The sequence below is a fragment of the Seriola aureovittata genome, chromosome 15, assembly GCF_021018895.1.
Source record: "Seriola aureovittata isolate HTS-2021-v1 ecotype China chromosome 15, ASM2101889v1, whole genome shotgun sequence".
In the NCBI taxonomy this organism is placed as follows: Eukaryota; Metazoa; Chordata; class Actinopteri; order Carangiformes; family Carangidae; genus Seriola; species Seriola aureovittata.
The window spans coordinates 13,312,632-13,339,830 of NC_079378.1; the positions used below are offsets into that span (position 1 = coordinate 13,312,632).

Below are 27,199 nucleotides of genomic sequence, written 5' to 3' on the forward strand. Positions count from 1 at the left end.
ATGAACCCAAAGCAACTCTCAAAGTGGACTGACACCGCTCTGTAATTACCAACCAGCTCAAATGTTAAAAGTTATTTGTCATTAAGTGGGGAAGTTGTTGGTGTTATGTTAATGCAGACTTTGCTGGTCAACATTCAGCTCTCTTTTTCTCTCTATCATGGTTAAAGTAGCTGCTGTTTTCCTGTTAACGAGACTGAGTGAATCACAGGATGTGGTTGGCCGAAACAAAACTGAAACATAGTTTGTAGGTTGTGTACAGGACTTACTTACCTATGTATGCTGCCATTTAAAAAGCACCACAGTCCCCAAAGCAAGAATCCTGTGATATTATGATATCACTTTTAATACAGATGATCACTAACAGTGTAGCTGTAGCAGTGGCTGTTTTCACAGATGTGTGTTAAACTGTGTTTAATGTAAGTTATATAAAGACTGATAGATACAACATCTAAACCCAGCTTTCACACAATCTCAGACATAAGAGCTTTGTTTCTAAAGTCATGCTACTGTTGACACAGAATACACTTTCTCAACATCTCCATTTCTTCATTGCTGTTTCTTTTGCAAGTAGTTGCTCTGTCAGTAAGCTGCTGCTTTAAAGAGGCTAAATTCATCAAGAATAAGCAGCAAATTACCCCTAGAAAATAGCAGTAGATATTATATAGTATAAGAAGCAGTATGTTATTGAGCATGGAATTGATGGCATAGTTTTTTTTTTTTACAGCAGTAAGTAGTAAAACTCACTTTAATGAAGTGTTAATATTGTATTTGTGTACAATTGTAATAGTTTGAATATAGAACTGGTTTTCCTCCCAAAAGATGTGATATTGATGCAAAGATCTTTCCATCCTTCTTTGTTTGTGGTTAGTGAAAGTTTGCTGTATTGATTTTTTTCTATTCTCCAAGAGCTGACAATATTATCAAGAGTAACAGTATCTATGGTGCCGGACAGGTTTTTGAGTTACTTTGGGGTTTTATTACCGCAGTGTTTGTCAGTATCGTTGAGTCTTTTTTGTGAGTATCAATAACTGTATTGATATTTAAGGATTGTAAAAATGGACCCCTGGAATTATAGCTACTTTACTCTTGTCACAATGGCTAATGGGGATTCAAATAAACAGACAAAAATACAAAAATGAAAAAAGCATAGTGATTGATTGCATTATTATTAAGTAGAGGTTCATTGGTGTTCCATCCCTGTTTCATGTACCGTATGTGGCAGGTGTCATGGAGAAAAAGAAAAAGAGAAAAAACGAATTTCTGCATACCGATTAATGAATTGTACTAAATTGTACTAAATGAGCTAATGCATTGTCTGCACAAAAAATAATATTGTTTTCTTGAATTTTTTTTATTTATCTACTGTCGATTGGTTTGTCCGTTGTCTGACGACCAGTTCTGCCATAAGGTGTGCGATGTCTGACTGTGTCGTCTTACTTATTAACAAGTTGTCCGACTGTCATCACAGACGTGAACTTTGCCTGTTAAACAATGTTGTGTTATCTTTCACAATCCTTAAACATATGTAAAAATGTCTTTGTTCTGTTAAGGACACGCATGTGAGTTTTTCATTCTACAGCATGATTTTTTTATTCATGTACATACATTATTTACTTTCCTTCATGACATGACTGTGTGACTGTCAGTTTTTAAGTCCTGCCACAGATTCTGGTTTGGATTCAGGTCTGGACTTTAATATTGTTGTATTGAAGCTCTGGCAATTTGGTTCTATATCTTGGGTCATGGTCTTAATGGAAAGAAAATCTTTCCATTAAGTAAGTCTTTCCAATGCGCTGCAGTTTTCCACCAGAGTCGTAGTTCTCTGTCAGACTGTAATCATGTAACACTGATCCACTACACCTACATGTCTGGTGTTTGTTTCTCTTTGACACTGTCTTTTAGCTGTGTCTGGTTAAATAGGGCAATAACTATATGCGTGTGCCCCCAATCTACACCTGCCATAGGCCTCCTAACCACTCCATCTTCAGACAACAACAGTCGTAAGCAATTCTGCAAAACCCTGGATTATGTTTAATAATAGCATTTTCAAAATGTAAATTCAACGTTATCTTTGCACAGCATCTCCAGAATGGTTAAGGTTGGGGAAAGGTTGTGGTTAGTTGTAGGTCTGTGACGGGACACAGACACTGTAGGAGTCCCTAATAGGGTCCAAAAGACCCCCTGTTGTGAGGACCACAGGTCTTATTACATTGCTCCCTGCTTTGATGTTGGAAGTAAATCGTCCAGTATAATTCTTAGGGATACTGGTTTGGTCTTGGTGAACTCCTGACAGTCAGTTTAAAAAGCCTGAGAAATGACCACAAAGTTGATCAGCGCCTCTTTAAAACAGTTATCGTCAAACTCAACATTATAACAATAATGAAGGAAGGATATTTTTCAGGACTATTGTATTAGACTTCATTTGTTTTTGCTAGATGTACCTAATGATAAACTGACAAGTGAGTGTATTTAACACATAAGGCATACATCTGAATAATGATCCAATAGGATCATCTTGGCCATGTGGAAACTGTAGATCCTTGGCTACTTGTATAGTTCGAGTGTGTAAGTATTTCATCCAATATGAGAAATGCTTCTTTTTGATGCAATGCCCTTTCAAAGTCAGACTTGTGTGTTCACACATGGTGCTATGTATTATTAGAGATCGTATACCTTTAAGGATTATGCTATGGACTAAACTAAAGACTAAACACAACAAACCTACTTTCCATGTTTGTCAGCTAACAGTTCATTGCTATGACGTACAACTATGAAATATCTTACATGTATTTAAAGTACTCAGCTCTGAATTTTTATACTTATACTATATTTCTTTCCCTTATTTCTATTGCTACTCTTATGTATTATTTATTGCATACTAGCATTTTTCACACACTTTCAAGAATGTGCATTTCACTGCACATATCCAATGTGACAAATAAATAAATTTTAAATTGAGATGACTCTTAGAAAACACTTTCCCCATACTTTGTATTTCATCTCAAGTATCTAGTACGCCATGATTCAAATCGTTTTACAGTGTAAAACTTTACTTGAGCCATTTTATATATTGCAATTTTTTTTTTAAATGTAATTATACTATAACTACTTTAGTCGGTTGATTATCTGTATACTGTAATTGTTTAATATGTTCTCGATTTTATGTACTTACAAAGTAATTTATTTCTTTTCTGTCCTTAATGCAAATTTGTGCCTCCATTTTTCCCGTCTACTACCGTCCACATACCTGTAGGTTCTCAAACTATTTTTATTGATATCCTGTATATACATTAGATTTATATTTACTCTGTGATGTACAGCCACCTTTCTCAATTATTTTTGTAAAACAAATGCCTCTAATTTTTGGTTCAGTGAATACATATAATTAGCATGAAATTTTGAAATATTTCCATTTTGTGCATTGTTGGACCCAACACTATTTAAATGAACAAATATGGTTGATTTTGGCTCCAATAACAAAAAAAGCCCTATATTTGTAATTTTTGCAGCAAAATGTACCACACATGTATAAAGTAACACTCATCAGGCAACAGACCGGATCCTTTCATGGTGTTATATCATTGGATGATTATGTGCATGCTAAGTATAAATTATACAATTATATAGAATATATTGTAGGATAGTTTAACAATGTGTATTTTTTTTAATGAGCTGCATGTTGTGTATGTAAAATCTTAAACTTTTACATAACCAATTAACCTCAATTGTCAGATGAATGTAGAGGAGTAAAGAAACACAATAATTCCCTGTGTAGATCGAATACAAGTAAATGCACTAAGCTATTTTCAATCAGAGTAGAGATGTGATCACTGGTTTTTATGTGTTTGTGTTGACCAAAATTATATATATATGTATGTATGTGTGTGTTTTGGAAAACAATGTTAAAATGTTTTTGAGCTTCTACAAAAACAGTAAGTTCTTTGATCAGATTTTAAAGCCTCTTGACTGTAACCAACTTCAGGTCAAACACCATCATCCAAATTTAAGAAATTATTAACCCATTTTAAAATCACACACTACAAGTTAACATGATGCTTTACGAGTAAGTCAGAAAATGTATCTGATATATTAGTGTGTTACCTTCAGTGGACCGGCTGCCTTCATTCTTCAGTGGCAGCAGCACAAACTGTGCTTCCTCTTTCAACGCTTCGCCACATCCGTCACGCTCAAGACTGCCAAGACCTCTGACACGCACATCACATACAGTCTTTGTGTGGTTTGAATTGGACACAGAAAAGTAACAATGATCAACTGCTTCTACTGTTTGATATTTTAATTAGCGGTGTCATTTTTCTCAACCTGCTCTCAACAACAAGCCTCAGTGATATGACTAATGTTCTCCGTTAGCTCTTGTTATATGCAACTATTCTGCTCGACCAAACCAAAATGCACTTACTAGCTAGTTCCCTATTTAAAACGAGTAACATTTATAGAAAAAAAAGAGAAGAAAAAAAAAACTATACCATAGAAATGTGTTGGGTTTTTTTAGTGATGAAAAAAAAACAGCATTAAAAATTCACAAGAACTAGGAGGAAGAAGGATTATGCTGCATTTCACAAAAAAGCAAAGGCTTGAGAAGAGTCACAAGAAATGAAGACACCTTTGTGAAGCATAAGTTTGTTTTTTGTTTTTTTTGTACCACATTAACTATCTCACAACCCTTCAGATTTTTCCCTGTGACCCTTAGGTTGGAAACCAGTGGCCAGAACTACTGAACTGTTTTAAAGTAAGTTAAAATTAGCTCCATCTCTGCCTGCTATGACAGTTAAATACTGCCTTTGTATCGTTGCATCAGTATTGTCAGTAATAATAATAGTATAATCATATATAATATATAATTCAATTCATTTTTCCCTTTTTCCTTTTGATACTTTAATACTTGTTTTCTTTTACTTAACCAGGATTTTGAATACAGGACTTTCACTTGTAATGGAGTATTTTTACATAAATGTGTTGGTGCTTTTACTAAAAGGTATCTGAATCCTTCTTCCATATCTGACTGTAAGCTTGTTTATTTGACCACTGATAAAAATAAAATGCCTCTAGTTTAACCTTCTCCCTCTGAGCATTGGTGTCATCTCTCCTGTTGCCATGTACCAGAATGACAAATGTTTGTCTTTCTTTCTGAATATGGCAGCAAGATGATATACAGTGTCACTTATGTCATATAAATTAGTTCATACAGCAACAATGAAGACAAGACTCTTCTGAAACTTTTATTGTTACAGCTGTAGATGAAACAAGAGAATGTGTGTTGATGTTTGGTTGAAGTCTCAGATGGCATGTGATTGACAGATGATTTGTGGGCTGATATTGGCTGTTTTACTCCTGTTCTTTTTCCTCTCCATGGGTAATGATGTAACACAGGTTCTTGTAATCCAGGTTTCCAGCAACATCCAGGGGAAAGTTTGTGAACATCTGGTTGACCTAAAAGAAGGCAAGTGGGATAAGAGTCAAAACGCAAACTGATAGGAAGGAACCATGCGCTTGATCCCCGCATCCCCATTCACAGTTTCAGATATGACTTTCAGCTGTATCAGAAGTGGTGCCGTTCCTCTATAAAAACTGGTCAACATAACAAGATGTGGAGATGTTTGACACTCTTTGGTCAGTTCATCAGTTTAAAACTACAGTAGCAGATTTTGGCCATTAGAGGGCAGTGGAAACAAGTTGTAAACACAGTATTGACAAATTATCCCTTTATAAGTACTATTGACACATCCAGCAGTTATGGAAAAATATTTTTTTATTTCTGTTTTGGGCTTTACAACTAAGAAATTAGCTCAAACTCACTGTCAAGCTCTGTGAAGCCTAGCAGAGCCGCAGATTCAATTTTATAGTAACATTACATGACAGAATTCAAACAGAGGAAACAGCCACAGTTAGATGGCAGGTGAGGAACTGCAAGTGACTGGTTTCAGTGTTTCAGGCCAGAGCTCAGCACTTATACCAGCATGCCATGCACCTTCTCCTTTGTACAGTGTAATGTACGGTTTACAGTCCTTTTCAGTGTGAAGGTGCTGTATGTCTATCATTAACAGGTCACTCCATGTATCACTGAATCTTTCAGTCAGGGGGAATAACAAACGCCTGTAAGTAATGATGGACGGACATGCATGCATTACCTCATCCTCTGTGAACTTGTCTGCCTGAGACATGAGGTGGTATTTGATGCTGTGAAAGGAAAACCATAGTTAGTTACTTATTCTTAAACATTGAAAAGAACAAAGAATTTCAACTTTTTTTTTTTTTTTTGCATCTGCTCTATATTGGATTTTTTTTTTAGTGTTGCTGCACAGGCCTTTGTCACAGAAGACGTGTTGACATGTCACAGCAGGAAAAGAACAGGTCTAAATAGTAAAAGTAATGATGGCTGAATTCCCTTTGTCTGCTTCAGTTTGGGACACCATCTCCACAACTATTGGATGGATTGGATGGTCTCCAGAAGATATATCCCACTCACTTTGGAAATCCTCTGACTTCATCTGCCATCATCAGGTCAAATTTTGAATTCATCCAATACTTTGCGTTTGCCCAATGCTTTGTGTGGTAAACATTATACCTGCTTATTATCATTGTGAACACGTTAGCATGCTGCCGTTATCTGCTGTGCAGTATAGCTCAATGGAACTACGAGTATGGCTGTAGACTTGTTGTAAAGGTATTTTTAAAACGCTTACTCGTCTCCTCTTAGGACGCCTGTTCCCTCAGGGTCAAAGATCTTGAAAGCATTGAGAATGGTTTCCTCAGGGTCAGTTCCTAAACAATGAAAGATGTTTGAAAAAGACTGCTTTGAAAAAAGCATTGTGGTACATCATGTCAATCAGTGTCACCTATGCACAGCTCTAGTTGAAGCCAGTTCTAGTATTGCCTCTAATATAGCCTGACTAACCTTTGAGCTTCTCTCCAAACATAGCTAGGAAGATGGTAAAGTTGATGGGGCCTGGAGCTTCCTTCATCATCTCATCCAGCTCCTCATTGCCAACATTCAGACGCCCTGTACAATGAGCAGACAAAACAATAATTCACTCATTCAGAAAACCACTGAGCTACACACCTGATGCTGAGAGGAGTCTATAGGCAGAGTCTATATACGGACACCTGTTGACTGTTGACACTGACTGTTATATCATTCATTGAAACCTTCCAGATAGTCACTCCTAAAAAGCATTCGTTTTGTTGCACACAGATGAAAAGTGGTAGAGGTGAAGTGAAAAATGATGAGATAGTTCTGTCCATTAATTCTGTTCACTTTCTCACCTCCAAATGCCTGGCCAATTTCAGTGTGATGTAGACATGATAGTCAAATCATTGGTTTTGAAAAGTTTTAGAAATTGTAGGATGTAGTAGTGTGTGGGAGGGGTCTTGAGAGACTGTTAGACCATCTGACGAGCATTTCAGTTGAAAAATACTAAAACATCAAGGGTTGGAGTTTGCCATATAGTTTTGGTTGCAGTTGGTTAGTTATGGGTTCAGTCAGTCTTTAGGGAATTAATTCAATGTTTTCAGATGGGCAGATACTGTCTAGAAGTAGTCCTCCCAAATGATTTGAGATTTTTATGTTGGAACACAACATCCAATTAACTGTCTGAACAATTAACAATCTGGCTCTCGGATTTCTGGCATTTTGGTCAGCTGTCTTACAGTGTAAGCAGTTCCATGGTTTCCCAATATGACTGTTGTCAAAAGATCCATTATAAACTGTAGTAAGCTTGTTCTAATATTACTTCAGTAGTAGAACAGACAAAAATGTCTGCAGTAGAATTACACAAAGTAAGGCCTCCTTTCCTTCTTTTTGTCAGCATTGTTGATCTGTTCTTTGGGAGCATAAGAGGTGCAGGTTGTTGCTAATGCAGAAAAGCCAGATTGTACATGATGTACAAGATTTATAAAAACACATTGTCTGCCCAGCTCAAGCGACAAAGGAAAGTGTGTGTGTGTGTGTGTGTGTGTGTGTGTGTGTGTGTGTGTGTGTGTGTGTGTGTGTGTGTGTGTGTGTGTGTGTGTGTGTGTGTGTGTGAACCTAAAGCAGCATATGTGTCTCTCAGGTCGCCCTTGTCAATGAAACCATCTCTGTTCTGGTCCATGATGGTGAAGGCCTGGAGTAAAAGACACACACAAGGATGTGATTTCTGCTGTTGTACTTGTCAACATGCATTCACTACAAGCATCTTCACCTGTTAATGTGCATGTTTTAATTTCAATCAAACTTTACAGCAGTTTATTTCACCGATTAACACACCTGCAGCTTGTCAGGCTACGTCCTTATTACTATTTGTCATCATTGCTGAGCCAACACCCTAATATCTGAATTATGATACAGTGTGTTGATTAGTGAGCTTTAGAGCTGTTGCTTGTTTTTAAACTTGGCTAGCTGTGTCCCCCACTTCCAGTTTTTGTGCTAAGCTAAGATTAAAAGATGTCCTGAATCCAGCTACATATTTAATACACAGACATGTGGTATCAATCTTATCTTACTCTATTATGAACTATTCCTTGAAATAGAAGTGCTGAGTAAAAAGAACGATATTTCACTATGTTATTTGGTGGAGTGGATACAGTAGTTTTCTACAAGTGCCTCAAAAGTGTACTTAGTGGAAGTAAAGTACTTTAGTGAATGTACTTATATAACTCCACCTCTAAAAAATAGCTGCGCTCTTGCATGCATCAATAATAAAAATATAATACACTAATAAAAAAGCTCAGATGAAATTATTTGTAATACAAGAGTGATAAAAAATGTGACAGACATAGCTCTCAGCTGTTGTCTTACCTCCTTGAACTCCTGGATCTGTGCCTGCTCAAACATGCTGAACACATTGGAGCCAGCCTCTGCCGTCTTCTTCTTTGCTTTTTTTGGTGCCTGATGGGAGAATTGGAGAAATGACTTGTATATTAAACTGGGCCTTGTTGCCTTAAATGTCTGGTGTTTATGAAATGTTGTTTAGTTTTACTTCTTCTTTGGGCCTTTTACAGTCGTTTAAATGAAAACTCTCTGGGAAGTTTAAAGAAGAAATTACGCTTTGTTGTAACTGCTAACAACTTACAAATAATCGAAATGTGACAAGGGGCCCAGCGTCAAAGTTAGGGGTCAATATTTCCTTTTGAAATGTCGAAAAATATAAGTAGAATTATAAAATAGCATAAAATGGAGTGTGTTTAGCTTGCTGCATAGCTGTGTACCTACACACACAGTGAGGACCGAAGAGTGAAAATATAATGTTCCAACATGTGAATGCAGCCCAACTTTTCATTGATTGAGACCAAATTATCACAACCTGTCCAAAGTCATTGTTACCTGCTGCCCAGTTGTATAAAAAGTCCAACTCGGAAGCAGGTAAACCACACAATCTGGCAACACTGAACAGGGACATTTAGCTTTGTCTATTTATCTGTTTCTTTGGCTCGCATATGTTAGATCCCTGAGAGTGCTCAACACACAGCAACTTTAAAAAAGCACATGAAAATGAAAAAACACAAGCAGGCTATCCTTCAGTTTTTCTTGTGCATCAAGCACTTTAATTATTTAACCCTGATATCAGTCTCTTGATACGTTCAATGTAACCTTCGTCTAATTATCTGGATGAAAATATCCAGTATTCATTTTTTTCTGAATGCTATTTCTCAGAGAAACAGTAACTTGGCTCTTCCATCCTTGTGTATGGACTGCAGAGGTTGAAGTACCAGACATAAAACTGGATAATTTTCTTCTTACCACCAACCCAAGAGAATAGACCTGTACAAAGAAGCTGAGGAGAACAGACAAAGAAGGATGTAAAGGACAAGGAAGGCAGTCTTACCATGGCGAGGAGTTTGTGAACACGTCCTGGACTTCTCAAGAGACAACTTTTAGTCTCTCTTTGCAGTTATATAGACCCGACCATATCAGCCACCTGGGCTAAGTTTAGACAACGGGGGGTGGATCAATATCTCAGGTATTCCTGCCATATAGAGACGGAACACTTTACACCCACCTTCATCATCCATAAAACTTCTATTGTTACCCATTGTAGTGACAGGGGGAGCTGTCAGCACAAGACGGGTATGGGCCATGGACAAATGCTCATACCTGGAGCTTCATTCAGGCTAATCATAGCTCACAGTAGCACCCACATTAGCTCCATAATAAAATAATACTCCTGGGCGTTAAAAGAGGTTTCATACATTAGAGTGACCTTTGCAGGCAAATAGACAGTTTTATGTAGTTTTTACATTTCTGTCAAAATGAAATATGTTTTACCACTTTTATGCCAAATTGTCTAAATTTCTGTCGCAGCTAGAATGAATCACCGAGCAGCTCAGGACAAAAGTATAGCTAATAGATTTATTTTATTTACTTTACTGGGTGAAGGAGCATGTGCTGAACCTTGAGTAACTGAAGAAAGTGCTCTGATAAATATATATATATTTTTTTAGTTTAGTTTTTTTTTGTAAAAGCAGTCGACAGTGTGAATCTTTTGCACAGCGTTACTTCTAACTTGTGGCCACACAACCTTGAAACATTTAGGGAGACGCATGTTTTGGATGACTGATATGTCATCTAAAACAGGTGTATATTTTCATATCCATTTATAGTGTGTGGTTTCTATTCACTATATGTGTTCCATGTATGCAGATAGTCGTATAATGATAAAATGAGAGCATGTAATGGCCAAGAGATGCCAATTCACTGCAAACACATTTGTTCAAATATTACATTCCATTCAATTTGACACATAATGCTGCACTGCAGAAGAAAGACTGACCTTGTTTGCAGTTCAAAGTATCTTCTCAACAGTTTTATACATGTCTCTTTTGGGGGGGAGAGTGCTTTTTGGGCCACAGGGGATTTTTAAGTTGCAGTACTTGCTGTGGCCACTGGGACAAAATAGCAGTGTGGCACAGCAGCAGATCGCCGTAATACGTCAATGCTTTTACTTTACTTTAGTCTGTCTCTGCCAGGGAGCTGCCACTAGCTAGAGCTATCAGTCAGCAGATATCAGGGTGATATCTTGTCAACACAAACGGTGCAGATGAATTAGTGAGCAGACTGTTTCTGCCCTGTCTGTGCAAAATCTACTTTTATCAGTCTGGCTATTTAAGTCATTTTTAAGGCAAAATCCCCAAATCCTTTACAAAGTGACAGCTTCTCAAATGTGAATATTTGCTAGGTTTTGTTGTTTTCCATGATAGTAAACTGAACTTAAGCTGAAACATTTCCACAAAAGTTTACTGGTGTCATGTCATTGTCCTTCAGCCGTGAACGTCTTCATGTTGTACAGACAGTGTATATATTAGAACAGACCTTGTGTGTTTTAACATACAAACACATAATGTTCTAACTTGTCATCGAATGTTTGACAGTGGGGGAAAAATGGGGAAAAAGCATAACGCCAGTTGAATATGTGTCTAGTGTTGTGTGTTTTGAGTTACAAACCATCAGTAGAAACGGCAGATGAAAAATCTTCCAAGCCTAATTATTGAAACAGTCCACAAGAAATATTCACACCTAAAGCTGATTCATTACTTAAGAAGCTTGATGTATGTGTGTGTGTGTGTATACATATATGATACGTAATATACATAAGACAATGATATTATACTATTCAAGACATAAACTGATAAACTGTGTAAATACACCTACAGTAACATACTGTATTGAATGTAAAAAAAAAACTACATTCTTTTAATCTTTAAGAATTTATTTTTTCTCTTTCAGTATGAACTGTGCATCTCTTTCTTGACTGTCTTGACTTTGAGCAAAGATGTGGTCAGAGCTTCCTGTGTACGTGTGTGAGGAGTTTCCCGAACCAACCAGCACAGAAGAAGCACATGAAAACAGCCTCCTCTGTGCTGGTCGGGTCGGGACGCTCCTCATTGGCTGGTAACTGAAGAGGGTGGTGCTGGGTTTGGAGGGGCAAGGAGGTTGTCATACTATTCACTGGGTCTTCAGACTGTTTGGTGCTTGGATGGATGTAAGCTGCGGAGAGTGCTGAAGACACAGAACGAGTCCTGCCCTGTGAAATAGTCAAACATGTAATGAATCATTTTGGACACTATAATTCAACCTTTGCTTTGTAGGCAGCTGTTTTGTTGAATTACTGGAGTTACATTATAAACAGTGGAATAATATTCAGAAAGGTTCACATAATAATGTAATCCACATACAACATGCATTGTTAACTTTAGCTTATCATCATTTTAATGGTACTCTTGTAGTCTTAGTGAGAGGAGTACTTACTTAGCTGAGTTAAACAGGTGACCACCCCTCTCCAGTTTGTCCTGTGGTCATCCATCCCTCTGATCAGGCCCGCAGCATGTTTTCTCTGTCGTCAAGGAAACAACACCATATTACACAGCTCTGCTCTGTCAGACAAGAACAGTAAAGAATAGTAATGCTACTGAAGTATCAACAAGTAATATCCGACATTTGTAAATGTGGCCATTAAGCACTGACTTACCTTTTGTTTGGTAAAGCATCTACAGCTTCTAAAGGAAAAATACATAAAAATATAACAGAGTGAAAAAAGAGAAACAATATCTGAGCCATTAAATAAGTGAAACTGAAATTTGCAGGACACTGTTTTTAATGTTGTTAATAATTGTTAACTTACCTCTGTATGGGCATCTAGAGCTAACAGGGTAAACAGGGTTACATGTCAGATCATACTTACCTTTTCTCCCACATCATGTCAAGAGCAACGTCTCATGTGGTAGAGCATTTCCTACATTACCTGCAGGCTTGTTGTTGTTTTGAATCCCTGGCTCCTCCGCAGGGTAGCATACCAAGGCTAAATGGGATACTGTAAGTACTGGCAAGTGAGACCAGGACAACTTCCTCTCTGTAGTACATCTACAGGGCGGCATAGAAACACTTCATGCTTTAGTGCTCAGCACTGTCGTCAAAAAGGTTCTGATTTTCCATATTCTCCTTGGGCCTGCATGTGTTTTCTGAGTCCAAAGGCGTCCAAAAATGTTAGGCCAGTTCCTGAGAGGCACATTGTGAAGTGCTTTGGATTCAAGTCATCGCCAAGCCTGCCAGATTCATGGGAAGGCTACATGTAGCTTTGCCAGCTCTCCAGATTACAATGGGACATTCTAGCTACCACATATGTACAAATAGGCCCTGGAGCAAGATGCTACCAAGGGCTTTGACAGCCTCGCCAGACGCGAAGGCTACCTGTGGCTGTACCCAGCCAGACGCAAAGGTCAGCCCTCAAAGTTTCAAAGAGATGATCCAGATACAAATGGGCCCTGGTGCAAGACACTACCTAGGTTAAGACCTACCTTGCCAGACGCAAAGGCTACCTGGGGCATCACCAGCTCTACCAAATGCAAAGTTTTTACAGACCAAACCTGCAGCAAACAGGGTTTTCATATTCTAATCAGAGTCACTGTCTTCAGCCCATCTTGGGGCTCTAAAAGGAACCCCAAAAATAGACCCTGCGGTTCTAAAAGGAGGACAGTGTACTGTGCTTGTGAAGCCTCCAAGGCCTGAAGTTGATGGAGCTGAGTCCTTGTAGTGCTCTTCCCTGCTCCTCTTTGTCAAGGAGCTGAGGCCTGATGTCGAAGGAGCTGAATCCTCAGGGTTTTCCTCATCAGTCCTCCTCAGTGTCTTAGAACTTACCTGCCATGTGGAGTCCTCTACTCTGCTCCTCTTTTTCAAGGAGCCGAGGCCTGACGTTGAGGGAGTAGACTCCTCCAACCTTTGAGACAGTAGACCTTCAGGTTGTTCCACTTGCTGCCCAGGAACCCTCTGGTGCTCAACAGAGTCCCTAACCATCAGCAGCTGAGGAGCAGCAGCAAGACAAACTTGAGCAGTGCCAGCAGTTGGCTGTCAAGAGGGGGACGAGGCATGAAGTTGTGATCATGGGCCTCTTCATCCTCTGTCATGGTGCTGTACCCGGAATCAGAACTGGTGTAATTAGACGAGTCCTCCTCATCATCAATGTCGTCATCGTCCTCGTCAGATGAGACGTTGATTGGGGGATTATCTTCATTAGGGCTAGGGTCTTCATCGAAAGCCCAGACGAATGCGGGGCGGCCATCATCTGCAAGACGTCCAATGATGTTGTCAGCACCTCCTGAGAAGAAAATGTAAAGCAGCTGAAAAACCTGATTTCAAATCCTAGTATTTATCTTATAATTAAATTATTTTAAATTTTAAATTTATATGTTAAATTAACTAAATTAATATCAAATATTGTGCAGTTCTGTTAGTATTATTTTATATAGACTGAGAACAGTTGAGATAAATCAGATTTAATGATAACTACTTTACTGTACTTTACTCTATATATATATATATATATATATAGGTGTTTATATATATATATATATATATATATATATATATATATATATATATATGTGTGTGTGTGTGTATGTATATATATATATATATATATATATATATATATATATGTATATATGTGTATATATATGTATATGTATATATATGTATATATATGTGTATATATATATATATATATATATATGTATATATGTGTATATATATATCTATATATATGTATATATGTATATATATATATCTATATATATGTGTATATATATGTATGTATATATGTATATATATGTATATATGTATGTATGTACATATATGTGTATGTGTGTGTATGTATATATATATATATATATATGCCTTTATAACCTCTTTGGATACCCTCTGAGCAGCTTCTGTGTCCTCTCAGGTCTAATAATAGCCCAGTCTTCATGGCATATTTGTTCCAAGTCTACCAGTTTGCTTGGTTGCTGGCCTGTACGGCCTTTTTCAAATCCATCCACAGGTTTTCATTCAGGTCAGGGAAGGCCATGGCCAAAACTCTCACCTTATTCTTTTTAAACCATTCCTGATTTGACTGATTTGTAATTTGGATCATTGTCTCGGTGAAGAATCCACTGTCTCTTCATTTTTTAGCCTTTGGACAGGTGGTGGGAGGCTTTGCTTTAAAATCTGTTGATATTGGCCTGCATTCATTCTTCCTTCCACTTTATGCAGAGCTCCAGTGCCTGATGCAGACAGACACCCCCAAAACATCAACAAGCCTCCACCATGTTTGACTGTGGGAATGGTGTTCCTCTCCTCATAGGCAGAGTTTTTTCCTCGCCACACATACCTGTTCCAGTTATGACACTATAGTTCAACTTTGGTCTCATTACACCACATAATCTTGTTCCAAAACTCATTTGGTTTTTCACATGCTCTTCAGCATCCTTTGAGATTGCTGCCTTGTGTCTATAAGCAATGGCTTCCTGCCTGCTTTCACCTCAAGCATTTTAGACTTGTGCAGACTGCGCTTGACTGTGGAGATGTAAACTTATATTCAATTTGCCTCTAAGGATTTTGTGAGTCACCTGCTGTTTGTTTCCGATTCTTACATAACATTACATAGCTTGCACTCCATAGTAGAGTCTTAGTGTGTCCAGGTTTCTTTCATTTCCGGATTATGGTCTTCACAGTTTGTGGTGGTATTTCAAAATGCTTTCAAATATCTTTATACCCCTCTCCAGCTTATGAAAGTTTACCAGTTTAATGGTCTTCTGGCAGCTGTTTCCCTCCTCACATTGTTGTTATTGCGCTCAGCAAACTGCATGAACATCTTGGACATTTATACCCACTTGCAAATATAAAATGCAAGCCTAATTGAACACACTTGTTGCCACTAATCAAGCATTGAGTGGTGACAATGTTTTTTAAAGACCAGACACCTGATTTTGAATATTAAAATTAATTACTTTGAAGATTCATCAAAAGAGATGTAGACTTTTGAGCTTGGTATTTAAGGTACATTTGGACATGGACTTAGCTATTTTAACAATGAGTCCATACCATAAAAAGGTATTTAGTGGGAAACATATTTAGATAATTATGGAATGGTATTTTGAAGCTTAACTGTACTATATAGATAGATTTTTTGATATTTCACCCAGGGTCTAAGGGGGATGCAAACTTTTGCACTCAACTGTATAGGTTTTTTTTTTTTTTTTTTTTTTTTTTTTTTTTGCAGCAGCAGCAGCATTGTATCATTTTATTTTTATTTTGGCGCACATGTGTGTTAATCACAGTGGGAGGATAAAGATAGGCTGCAGTCCGATGTGCAATGGTGACGCATGAATCCAATTTTACTTTTATATTGAACATTGTGGTCATTGAGGAGGAATTTAACTACATGGGAGCTAATGACGCTTAGGAACAACATACAGCTTGTGGTGCATATCCATCTGTAATTCCGAGGGTCACGTTTGTTGCCACTTTTAAACATATAGATGTAATGAGACCATTTTTCCACCTCTCCAAAAAATATCCGTCACTCAGAATTTGATTGAATAATAAAAACAAGAGTTCCAGTAGCTCCTTCCTATTACTGTTAATCGCAGTGTCAAAGTTGTTTTTAGTTATCTGTCTCCTTCACTGCTGATGACTTCACGTTGTGTATCAGTCCAGGCATTAAAATCACCACAGATTATTATATTTCCCTGCCCTTGGTAATGGCATATCTCTGACTCAAGGCAAGGACATATGTCATCAGAAACCCTCACATCCTAACCCTAGGACACTGATAGAGTAACTTGAAAAGCTCATAGATATATAAGCTACACCTCTTAGTAGGGATAGGATGTCGGATTTCTTTTTATTGTGAGCCAAATAATATTTTTAATAAGTTGTGTAAATTTAACTTGTTCCATATGGCGACTCCTGAGTCCCTTTGATTAACAACAGTAGATAATTTCTGGGAAGGGGCATCATGGGACTGGACGTCATGACGGTGTGCGGACACGTCACATCACGTATAACCGAAGACAGCACGGGCCCAGTCCGGACTGCTAACACTTTGGATTAAATATTGTACCACATTTACCACCTGTCATTTTTCGCGTTTTATTTTTGTGGGCGGAATTTCCCTGCTTCCGCTGCTGGGTTAAAGGCTGGGTGTGTCCCTGCAGCTGCTCGAGCCCCACCCTCTCAGTTGTTGTTGTAGTTATTAACAGTCGCGCACTGTGGCTCGTGCTATCATTCTGTGGTTTGTGCCGAGAGCTGCCTCGTCGCGCGCATGCAGCAGAATGGCTCGAGCGGGTCTAACGGTTCTGATGGCTGCAGCAGGGAGCGTCAGTCTCTGTCCTTCAGCCCACTGCCCGCTGCTACTACACGGGTAAGACGTTTCATTCAGGAGAGACGGACGCTGCCCCTACCCAGAGTGATGGTGGTATTCTCGGCCGCAGGGGACACCGAGAAACCGAGCGATGCCATGTCCAGCTCGGACTCTGCGGAGGACGATTTCCGAAAGCCGGCCTCCCCCTCGCCGAACCTCACCCTCAGCAAGCCGCTCCGCTCCCCGCTGCACACACAGGAGCAGGAGGTAGGCCGCTTCACAGCGCTGTTGTACGTGGAAAATCACATCAAACCAGCTCACACACCACACACTCAAGCTAACTAGCTGAAAACTACACTCAGATAATGTTAAGCTGCAGATATAATGGGCGGCAGCTGTTAATTATCCAGATTCACTACTGAATAAATAACAGCTGTCATCCATAACAGCAGAAAAGTCCTAAAAATAGGGAGTACAAATACACAGGAAGTTTGAGTGACTGTTGACTGAGTTTGATTTCCATGTAGCTGAAATGATTATGGCCATGTAATAATATTATATTGGCCTAGGCACTAGTCCAATATAATATTATTATATTACACTGAGTCAGCTGCATATTGATATTAATACAGTCTTAGATAGATAGATAAGGGATGAATGGAGAAACATGATGACAATGCCCCCATTCATAGGGTACATGGATCACTGAATGGTTTGAGTATGAAAATGATGTGGATCATATGCTAAGGCCTTCACAGTCAGATGTCAACCCAACTGAACAGCTATCAGAGATAGACTGACATGTTAGACAGCACTCTCCACCACCATAATCAAAACACCAAATGAGGAAATATCTTTTGGAAGAATGATGTTCACCCTCCAGTAAAGTTCAGGGTCTTGTAGAATCTAAGGGCACATGGTGGCATAACACCTTACTAAGAAACTTTATGTTGTTGTTGTTTTCCTTTTTATTTGTCACACATCTGTAGATTAGAGCTGCAACTAACAATAATTTTCATTATCTATTAATCCGCCAATTATTCGATTAACCGTGTAGTCCATGAAACAGCAAAAACTTTTGCTGAGTTGAAGGTGATGTCTTCACAAGTCTTCAGTTTACAGTGATATATGATGAAGAGCAGCAGAAACTCTTCCCTTTTGAGAGGCTAGATGAAGCAAATATTTGACATTTTGGTTAAACAAATGACTTACTGACAGATATTCAGTTAGTAAAATAGTTGCTGATTCATTCTCTGTCCATTGACTAATTGATTCATCAATTAATTGACTAAATTGTTGCAGCTCTGATCAAAAAAGATGTTTTCTTTAGAGGTGGTGAGGTAGGTAGGTAGACACTAATATATCATACATTACTCTCAGGTGGATATTTTTGAATATAAATATAATACATGAATAATTTACTCAATGCATTGTATATACATATGGTAACAGTATGTAAAGATAGTACTTCAAAGATTATCACAAGTGAATCTGAAATCCGTCAATTTTTGTTGTGTTTGGTTAAGTCGGCTGGGCCCTGTCACGATTGGCTGGCAGTTGTCACCTGACTTGTGTTAATGAGCGAGCATGTGATGTGTCAATCTCGGACCATCCTGCCCGCTGAAGGGTCTAAACATGGCTACAGAAGAATAATCCTCTTATAGTCCTCTGTGGTCCGACTATAAAGTCACAGCTGATCAGACACTTGGAGTGACACATTCCTCCTCACACAGGCTATTCACAGCTCTAGGTATTAAATGAGCATTTTTAGTCAATCCATTCAACAACAACACATTTATATAATAAATCACCATTCTGCTCTTCTGATGGTGCGTCCACAGTGTGCATGTACCGGGGGAGGAGGGGATTATATAATTTAACTCCTATAACATAATATAATATAAGAGTTATTGGTAGTACTGCTACTGCACATCACCGGTGCTGTTTGTCTATATTAATCTTACCTGATAATGATCTGAGGACTGAAACGTCATTAATACAGTAAGCACAAGTGTTGGACAGGGTGCACTTTGAGATGCATGCGCATTTGTTGCAACGTTATCTAAAATTACATTGTCATAATACAGTACATTTTGAAATACGTAACGAATCAGCTGACTCACCATTACAGATTAACTGTTAACACAACAAAAAGTTCATGCATTATCAGGAGAGATTTCCCAGACACTCATCAAAATAATTTAATTTACTTAACAAATATTGCTGTGATCTGGTCTGGACATCCTCCTCTAGACAGAGTTCATAGATCAAGTCTGCATTAAAGCCACCCTGAGCCATCCTGAACCACTAATTAACAATAAACAGAAAATCTCTATATTTCTTTAAACATGTTCAGTGGTTAAAAACAACTGTAAGTATTTCTTTGTAGTAAAATAGGCATTTGAATAACACCTATCTCTATCTCTAAGTTTTCAATTTTTTCATCCATTCAACAGTTGTTTTTTATGGTGTGTAACATGAATATAGTATTGTATGGTCACTAGCATGGCTGTAGGCTTTGTGTCATGTTATTTACCAGTTTTATTTCCATTCTCATCTAAAGTTTCCAGAGGTCATCTCTCTGAATGTTGGGGGCATGTACTTCACCACTCGCCTGTCCACGCTGCGGCGATATGAGGACACCATGTTGGCTGCCATGTTCAGCGGGCGTCACTACATCCCACGTGATGCTGAGGGACGTTACTTCATCGATCGGGATGGAGCATACTTTGGGTGAGCTTGGCGAAATATCAAATATCAGGATCAGAAATACTTGGGAGAGGAGGGTTATGTGAGAGAGTAGAAAGTGTGTAAAGATAGCAGAGGACAAAGCTTTAGTTTGTGAAAAAATGTTCACACTCTGAAAGCGGCTTTGAAGCTGCTGAAGGAAACTTCAGTATGCTATGTAAACAACTGGCATCTCTGGCTTTTGTTGGTACTGTAAACTGATTTATATATTTAGTACTGTGCTGCTGGTTTTTCTTAGCTGTTTCTTATCAGCTGATATACAGTATGTCTACACCGATATGTCTGTGCTCAGATCAAATTTAAAATTAAATTGGTTTATGTAAATGTGTAGCTGCCAATATGAGCTGTGTCTCACAATCACACTTTAGGAGCTCTATTGTTTATGTGTCTATTTAAAATACAGTAAAAATAAAGTACAATAGAATAAAATGGGAGAGAGGCTAGATTCCCTGACGATAAAAGCCTACAGTACGAGTGCAAAGTGTGTCAAGGATTATAATCTGGGACTTTACTCTCACCTGGGTCTTCCCTATAATTTTACCAGCTATATTTACTATTCTCTACAATTTATTCCTTACATTCAAATTTCTATACCACATTACTATATTAAAAATGAATACTTTCCACCAATCTTACATACCATTTCCAGAGTTTGTTTACCAACGCACGAAAGGCCAACCAAAGCCATATCATATCATATTTTAAATTCATTCATTCTAATACAAGGAACACAACAAAGACCTTTAGTTACATGACAGTGTGGTTCTGCATTGTGAATGGGTGGAGAGGGGAGGACAGTTGAGCAAAGTTGGCGGAAACTGACTGAAAAAGTGCAAAATGAGGAGTTGTGTGGGTTGTCCCTGATGTGATCAACCTCATCACACTTAATGTGATCTGTAAAATTTCGTTCACCACTGAGATCCATCGTTCTCCAGACAAAGCAAATCATCATTACTCATTACTGACAGGATGTTTTTTTTTTGTGTGCAAAACAACAAACAAAAAACAAAATCAAACTCAAAATCAATTTACGACACAAACCGATTAACTTGAAACAGCACAGTGATAAAAACAGTAATATACAAAATCATATTAAGTTATAAATTAACTAAAATCGTCAAGAAAGGCATACAAATTACATATAGAACAGGGCCCTGTGTGTACAGTCGGTTATAGGGAGCAACCCAAACTGACAAAATAACAAACCCCTTCACTTTAATAGCCACAAAACATGAGTTGGTAGAATTTGTCTTTGTTACAGCATGGATAAAAAAACACTTATAAGGATTATGAGGCAGAGTTAGGAGTTTTTATTGGTGGACAAGGACCTGTAGGTCAGGTTTGAACAGTTAGGAGATCATCAAAGTGATCCTGAGGGCATGAAGGTCTGCTTCAAATTTCCAATTTTGGCTGAGACACAAATATCTCATCCACAAATGTCAACCTCATGGTGGCGCTAGATGAAAAGTGAAGGGGTTTACCAAAGTCAGTGGGATTCATCCCCTGGAGGCCATAATGTCTTTACTGAACTTCATAAGTTATTTCAGTCTAGACCAAAGTGGATCAGCACCAGCGTCCCTGGTGCCACGCTGCTAGCATGACTAAAAAGGAAAAGCAAATTGCTTTAAATATGAATGTGATAACAAGCAGAGTCAAGATGTATGACTTATGTAAGAAGTGGGTTAGGGTAATCTCAGTTCTGTTCGAATGCCCCAGTGTGTGTCTGTGTGAGGAGGTGTGCATTAAAGATTTAAACACAAGGAGCCAACGGAACGAGAGATGGAAGACGTGTAACTATATAAAGTAATAAAAAACCTTGAGAGGATGCTGGCCCACTGCAGGAGTAGAGACACTCAGAAAGGCCCTTTTCATTTGAGATATTAATGCTGGTGTTTTCGGGGGCCTATGGCCTTGCTGGAAAATGAATCTTCTTTCACGCTGCTGTTGTGTTGTGCACTGCAGCAACTTCTACTCCAAGACTTCTCTGTATTTTTCTGCATTCATTTTATCCTCTGTGTTCACAAGCCTTCCAGGTTTTACTGCAGAGAAGCAGAATCAAATTCGACTTTGTTGGCTGAGTATGTTGATACACACAAGGATTTTGATTCAAGATGTCAATATACGTGAACAGTTGTACATGATGAATCAATTATAGACTTGCAGCTAAATAAATTTAAACAGACATAAATATATAGCTAGTGTGCAAGTAGGTATGAAAATGTGTAATTTATGTCATAACTTTGTACAGTAATTCACCTGGCTGGAAGTGAAGGTAATAAAATAATAATTTTCCTCCACTGCAGAGGTGTTAGTTGCAAAAATGTAAACGATGTCAGAAATATAAAAGAGGATGATAACAGAAATTTTAACAGAAAAAAGATGTGACATCCCACAAAGGCTGCACACACTGTAATCTGGACATCTAAATTTATCACAAGGCCAGATACGTCACTTGGATCGCCAAATAGTGTGGAACAAAAGAAAACCTGAATTGTCTTAGTGAGTCACCTCAGCTGGGAATGTCAGAGGAAAAACTGCAGGTGGAAGTTAGTTTGAAAATCACCACCTTGGTACAGTTTTTATTTTATATAGTCTGCATCAAGGGGAAAGTTAGTTTAAAGTTAGATATTGACCAGATGGATGTCAGCAAAATTACTCTCATTCTTAATCGTTCTAAGGCCGTCTTATGTTTGACAATGCAAAGAAGGCAGGAATGAATGTTTCTGTCTAATAATGTATTAATTCACAGGTGTGGGCAATATGGATAAGATATTTGGCAGTATCGATACAAGAAGTGACAGTGAAACATCTTAAAAACTTGAATGGATATTTGTTTAGGGATATGGTAGACAGGGATGCCTCTTTTTGCTTAATCCAGCATATTATATATCGGACAAATGAAGACTTAACTACATTGATTCAAAAAAAGTATGAAAATCCAATATTGCCATAAGGCAGTCTTGCCTATTGAGTGCTTTGATGAACAATACAGCCGGCTTAAAATTGTGACTCAAATTTTCAGAGTGGATGTTACAGAATTAGGAACTTAGGCACAAAAAAAGAGCAGGATAAGGCTGCAGGATACTACAGTCTGTCACTTCTGACAGTATTATACACAGGAAAATCTCTGATCTGAATTTTTCCAGTTACTAGAAATTAATAGACACCTGACAGTAGGGTTAGACCAATGTAAAAACCACAACTAGGTGTCGCACAAATGTAATATTATGTTTACCATGTTGTCTTATTGTTTATTACTAATGAAATACAGGTTGGATTTAGCGCCATGATGCCGTTAGCACAGGGTGTTAATGTAGGCTACGTTTCAAATTCACCTGGTTCATATAAAATCAAACCAGTTTAAGATCCTACACAGCACCGGACCAGCAAAACCGGATAATTGAGTAAGTTGTAAATTGTGCATTAAAAATTAGTTTCCTGTTTGAGTTTAAAGCCTCATTTTCTATTAATCAGTGTGGAACAACTAATCACACACTGCACTGTCATCATCTGTTTTTATCACTTCAGTTTAAAATAGAGCCAGCCCTCCTACTTCAAGGCAGATTTGTTTAGAGTCAGATTCATGAAGCAGGATTATTGTTTTCTTTGGACATGTTCTAGCCATACTGTTTTCCATCTGAAGGGACATCCTGAACTTCCTCAGAGAAGGTGAGCTTCCCCACAGGGACCGAGTGAGAGCGGTGCACAGAGAGGCTCAGTACTACGCCATTGGTCCGCTGCTGGACAGCCTGGAGGAAATTCAGCCGCTCACGGGAGAGAAAGTTCGACAAGCTTTCCTCGATCTGCTGCCGTACTACAAAGGTAACTGAAAAGAGCGCGGCTGTTATTGTCCATTAACTAAGGAAAATGTTACAAAATCTAAATGTGACATCAGCATCAAAGCTTCATCCGTTTACACAACTATGCACTATTGCAGTGGTTTTAAAGTCTGTGGACTGGGAATTCATTGAGTGACTTTGTGTTTTATAACTTGAGCCCCATTATTTTTTACCCTGTATTTGTTCATAATTTTAGCAAATTGACTCCATTAGATTAAAGTACGCCAAATTAGCAATTAGTTTCTGTTTGCACTGTACACTTCGATGTACAAGCAACTATCAAGAAAGAAAACTTCTGATGATTGTGTAGTTATCAGGAGCATATTTTTAAGAGCATATATGGATGTTTATTCACAGTGGACATCAGAGACAATAATGTCCTCAGAGGATGTAATTCACTGAATGTGCTTCATGTCAGTGTGTTCAGATTGGACTGAGTTATGACTCAGACAGAGTACAGGCTCAGGATTTAAAGCACTTAATTGTCTCCACAAGCTGTGAGTCGTAGCCACTGCTGCTGCTTCAACTGGCGTCTGTGTTGATAAGTGGGCCAAACTACAGTAACTAACTCCCTGTTGTTTTTTAGAGCGCCTGCATGTACCTCACCTCACACAGTATCTTTGCCTTGCCTCACACGCCCGCTGTGTGCCTCACAGCTTAAAAATCTTTGCATTACTGCAACAGCCACACTGCAAACCAGCACACTACATTTAAATTATAGGCGTACTGATTGCAAAGGCATTACTTTACCGGGATTACCGCTGACTACAGCGTTCAACATCTCTGCTGCCATTTTTCTAAGCTTCACAGTGCTGTGGGTGTAACAGTACATATCCAAGGATTTTGGTTTGGTGCATGATGATTCAGTACACCTTCTTTACAGGCTTATTAGCCTCATATAGTCCAATTTTAGTCCACATCTTCACATATGGGGAACATGACACAATTAAATTTTGTGAGCTCCAGGTGGAAGGCTTGGGCAGTGTTTTAGCTGTTGTTAGCTAAACCGTGCTATTCAAGTTAGTCCAGCTCACACATTTACATGGAAACACGAGCAGCAGGAGCCACTGATATTTTTTACGGTTTCCTTGTTAACTGTAGAGTGAACAAAGTACACCGGATACATTGCTCAGGATTTGGAGCCATGCACGTTGCCACTGTTTACTATACCTACAGTGAACAAATAGCTGTGAAAAAACAGTGTTGACAGGTTCAATAGTATTTTATCAAATCTTATTCCTCTTTCAGCAAAGACAAAAATAGCTCAGACTCAAAATGAAATTGAGATCTTGTTTGCCGAGAAGGCAGAAACAGGTTTGACTGGCAGCTTAATGATTGTTTAAAACTTGTTTCATCTCCCAGTTAAAGTTTTACCTCTGACACTGATGAGATGCAGAGATGATGATGGAGAAAGAACCAACAGATAGATTGTGCCCCGTCCATCCACATTGCTGTGAGCTTTGTAAAATACCATGGCAGCAAAATGTGTTAAGTTTGGCAACTGCACATGAGCTGGTGGTGCTCTGTGAGGTGTGCTGTTTTGTTCCTTTACGTTATCTGCAAGCAAAGAGCTGGGTTGGGTGCCGATTGGTTTTACACATTTGTGCATTTTTATTTCAAATTAGAAGGAATACAACTTGATTAGGTTGTTATTTAGTATGTACTTCACCATGATTTAATGTAAGGACAGTGGATATCATTCAATTGCTTTTCTATACCTCCTCCGGGGGAGGAACCGGATGCAGATATCCATGTGATTTGTCTAACACAGACTTCTGAAGAAGACTGCACTTGCCCCTCATTACTTACTTTGTAAACATGTGAAGACGGGAGTATGAACATGAGGAATGATTACAGCACCCATAAACCTGACAAGACAAACTTGAAAAATTGTGAACCTAATCCTCGAATATGTTTACATTAATAAATGTAACTGTTTTCATTTCAGACAATCTGGAGCGCATTGTGGAGATTGCCAAACTGAGGGCCATGCAGAAAAAGGCAAGATTTGCGAAGCTGAAGATCTGTGTCTACAAGGAGGAGATGCCAATCACGCCATATGAGCGTCCTCTTTTTAACTCTCTGCGCTTTGAGCGCTCCGACAGCGAGGCCAAGCTCTTTGAGCATCACTGCGAAGTGGACGTTTCCTTTGGACCTTGGGAGGCAGTGGCAGATGTTTATGACCTGCTGCACTGCATCGTCAGTGACCTGGCAGAGCGCGGCATCACTGCCGAGCAGCAGTGCATTGGTGTCTGTGACAAACACCTCATCAACCATTACTACTGCAAGAGACCCATCTATGAGTTTAAGATCACGTGGTGGTGAAAGCTGGAGGGAGACGGTCGAGGCTGATCGGACCAAAAAGCAAACGGATGGATGGTTCATTTTTTATATAATTCAGCTGGTATTGGTTTTTGTATTGAAGTTGCCAATAATTTGTGCTGACGTCTTAAAATGTGACCCTTTAAATCATGCTCCAATATACAAATATTCTGTGTTTCCCCAAAATATTCTTCTTTTCTGTCTATGACACAAACAAATTACACTCAGTTGGTAGTTTATTAGGCACACCTATCTAAAACTAATGCAGTTCTGCAATAAATGTTGCAACTATTCTAGAGAGGTGTTGAGTTAACTGTATGATCATTTTATAGTTTGTAGGTTGTGGTGCTGCTGAACTTTATTGCAGTTCGCAGTGTTTTATGTTGTTTAGCCTACCCTCATTGATATAAATGTGGTGGACAAAGTAATAGAAACACCTGCCAGTATAATGCAACTATGCCTCTAAAATGATCATTCATTTGAATCAACACCCCTTCAACTAAAACTGAACAGTTGTAGCAAGGTGTACCTAATAAACTGAGTGTAAATACCAACTCTTTCCGGGTAATTCCAGGCCAATGAAAAATCCGACTAATGCTCTAAAGTGGTTTAACTTCTCCTCAGTGATGTACAGTGATGTACTCTGGGACCCTGCACAGTTTGTGATCAGATGGGTTTTGGCAGCGCTCAGGGCCCAGTCACTGCAGTTACATGTACATGCAAGTTGAAGAAAAAAACACAGCTACAGTGTGTGTGTGTGTGTGTGGCATGAATGAAAGGTGAGCCATTATGCAGCTTCTGTAGACAGTTGTGTTCATTAAAATGGAAATTTATCTGTCAAAAAACATGTAGACATCCTGTTGTGCATCTGACGGAACAGATTTAATTTGCTTTCATTTTAATCAATACAGCCATCTATACTGGCCACCTAAAGGGATATTGGTAAATGTTTAAATGTAGTTTAACAGTAGCACAAGTAGAGCGGAGCCACTAATAATGTTTTTCTGTTAGCACGTGTTGATCTACTTAAGCCATGCTGTGCCAAGCTAACTGGTCCTGCTCGGTACCAGGACCAGCTCTCAGTGCTGCTCTGTGGTTTGGAGTTTATTTTTAGCTGTTTGTATTTTCAGATATCAAGCTAATTTTACCGTTTATCGCTTTCAGTCGTATGAGAGCTGT

General features: G+C 38.6%; 2 protein-coding genes across 2 annotated transcripts; one reads left to right on the forward strand and one right to left on the reverse strand.

The window, feature by feature from the left end:
* Nucleotides 1–5,224: 5,224 nt before the first annotated feature.
* Nucleotides 5,225–9,876, reverse strand: myl10 (myosin, light chain 10, regulatory). The gene is made up of 7 exons (XM_056397405.1): nt 9,822–9,876; nt 8,795–8,884; nt 8,045–8,120; nt 6,914–7,018; nt 6,702–6,780; nt 6,147–6,195; nt 5,225–5,448 (listed from the first exon to the last, which is right to left on the reverse strand). Exons 1-7 carry the CDS (start codon nt 9,822–9,824, stop codon nt 5,344–5,346), a joined length of 507 nt encoding a protein of 168 aa, XP_056253380.1. The 5' UTR covers nt 9,825–9,876; the 3' UTR covers nt 5,225–5,343.
* Nucleotides 9,877–16,791: 6,915 nt separating this feature from the next.
* Nucleotides 16,792–26,755, forward strand: kctd7 (potassium channel tetramerization domain containing 7). The gene is made up of 4 exons (XM_056398340.1): nt 16,792–17,378; nt 19,675–19,844; nt 23,503–23,681; nt 25,647–26,755. Exons 1-4 carry the CDS (start codon nt 17,073–17,075, stop codon nt 26,021–26,023), a joined length of 1,032 nt encoding a protein of 343 aa, XP_056254315.1. The 5' UTR covers nt 16,792–17,072; the 3' UTR covers nt 26,024–26,755.
* Nucleotides 26,756–27,199: the final 444 nt, after the last annotated feature.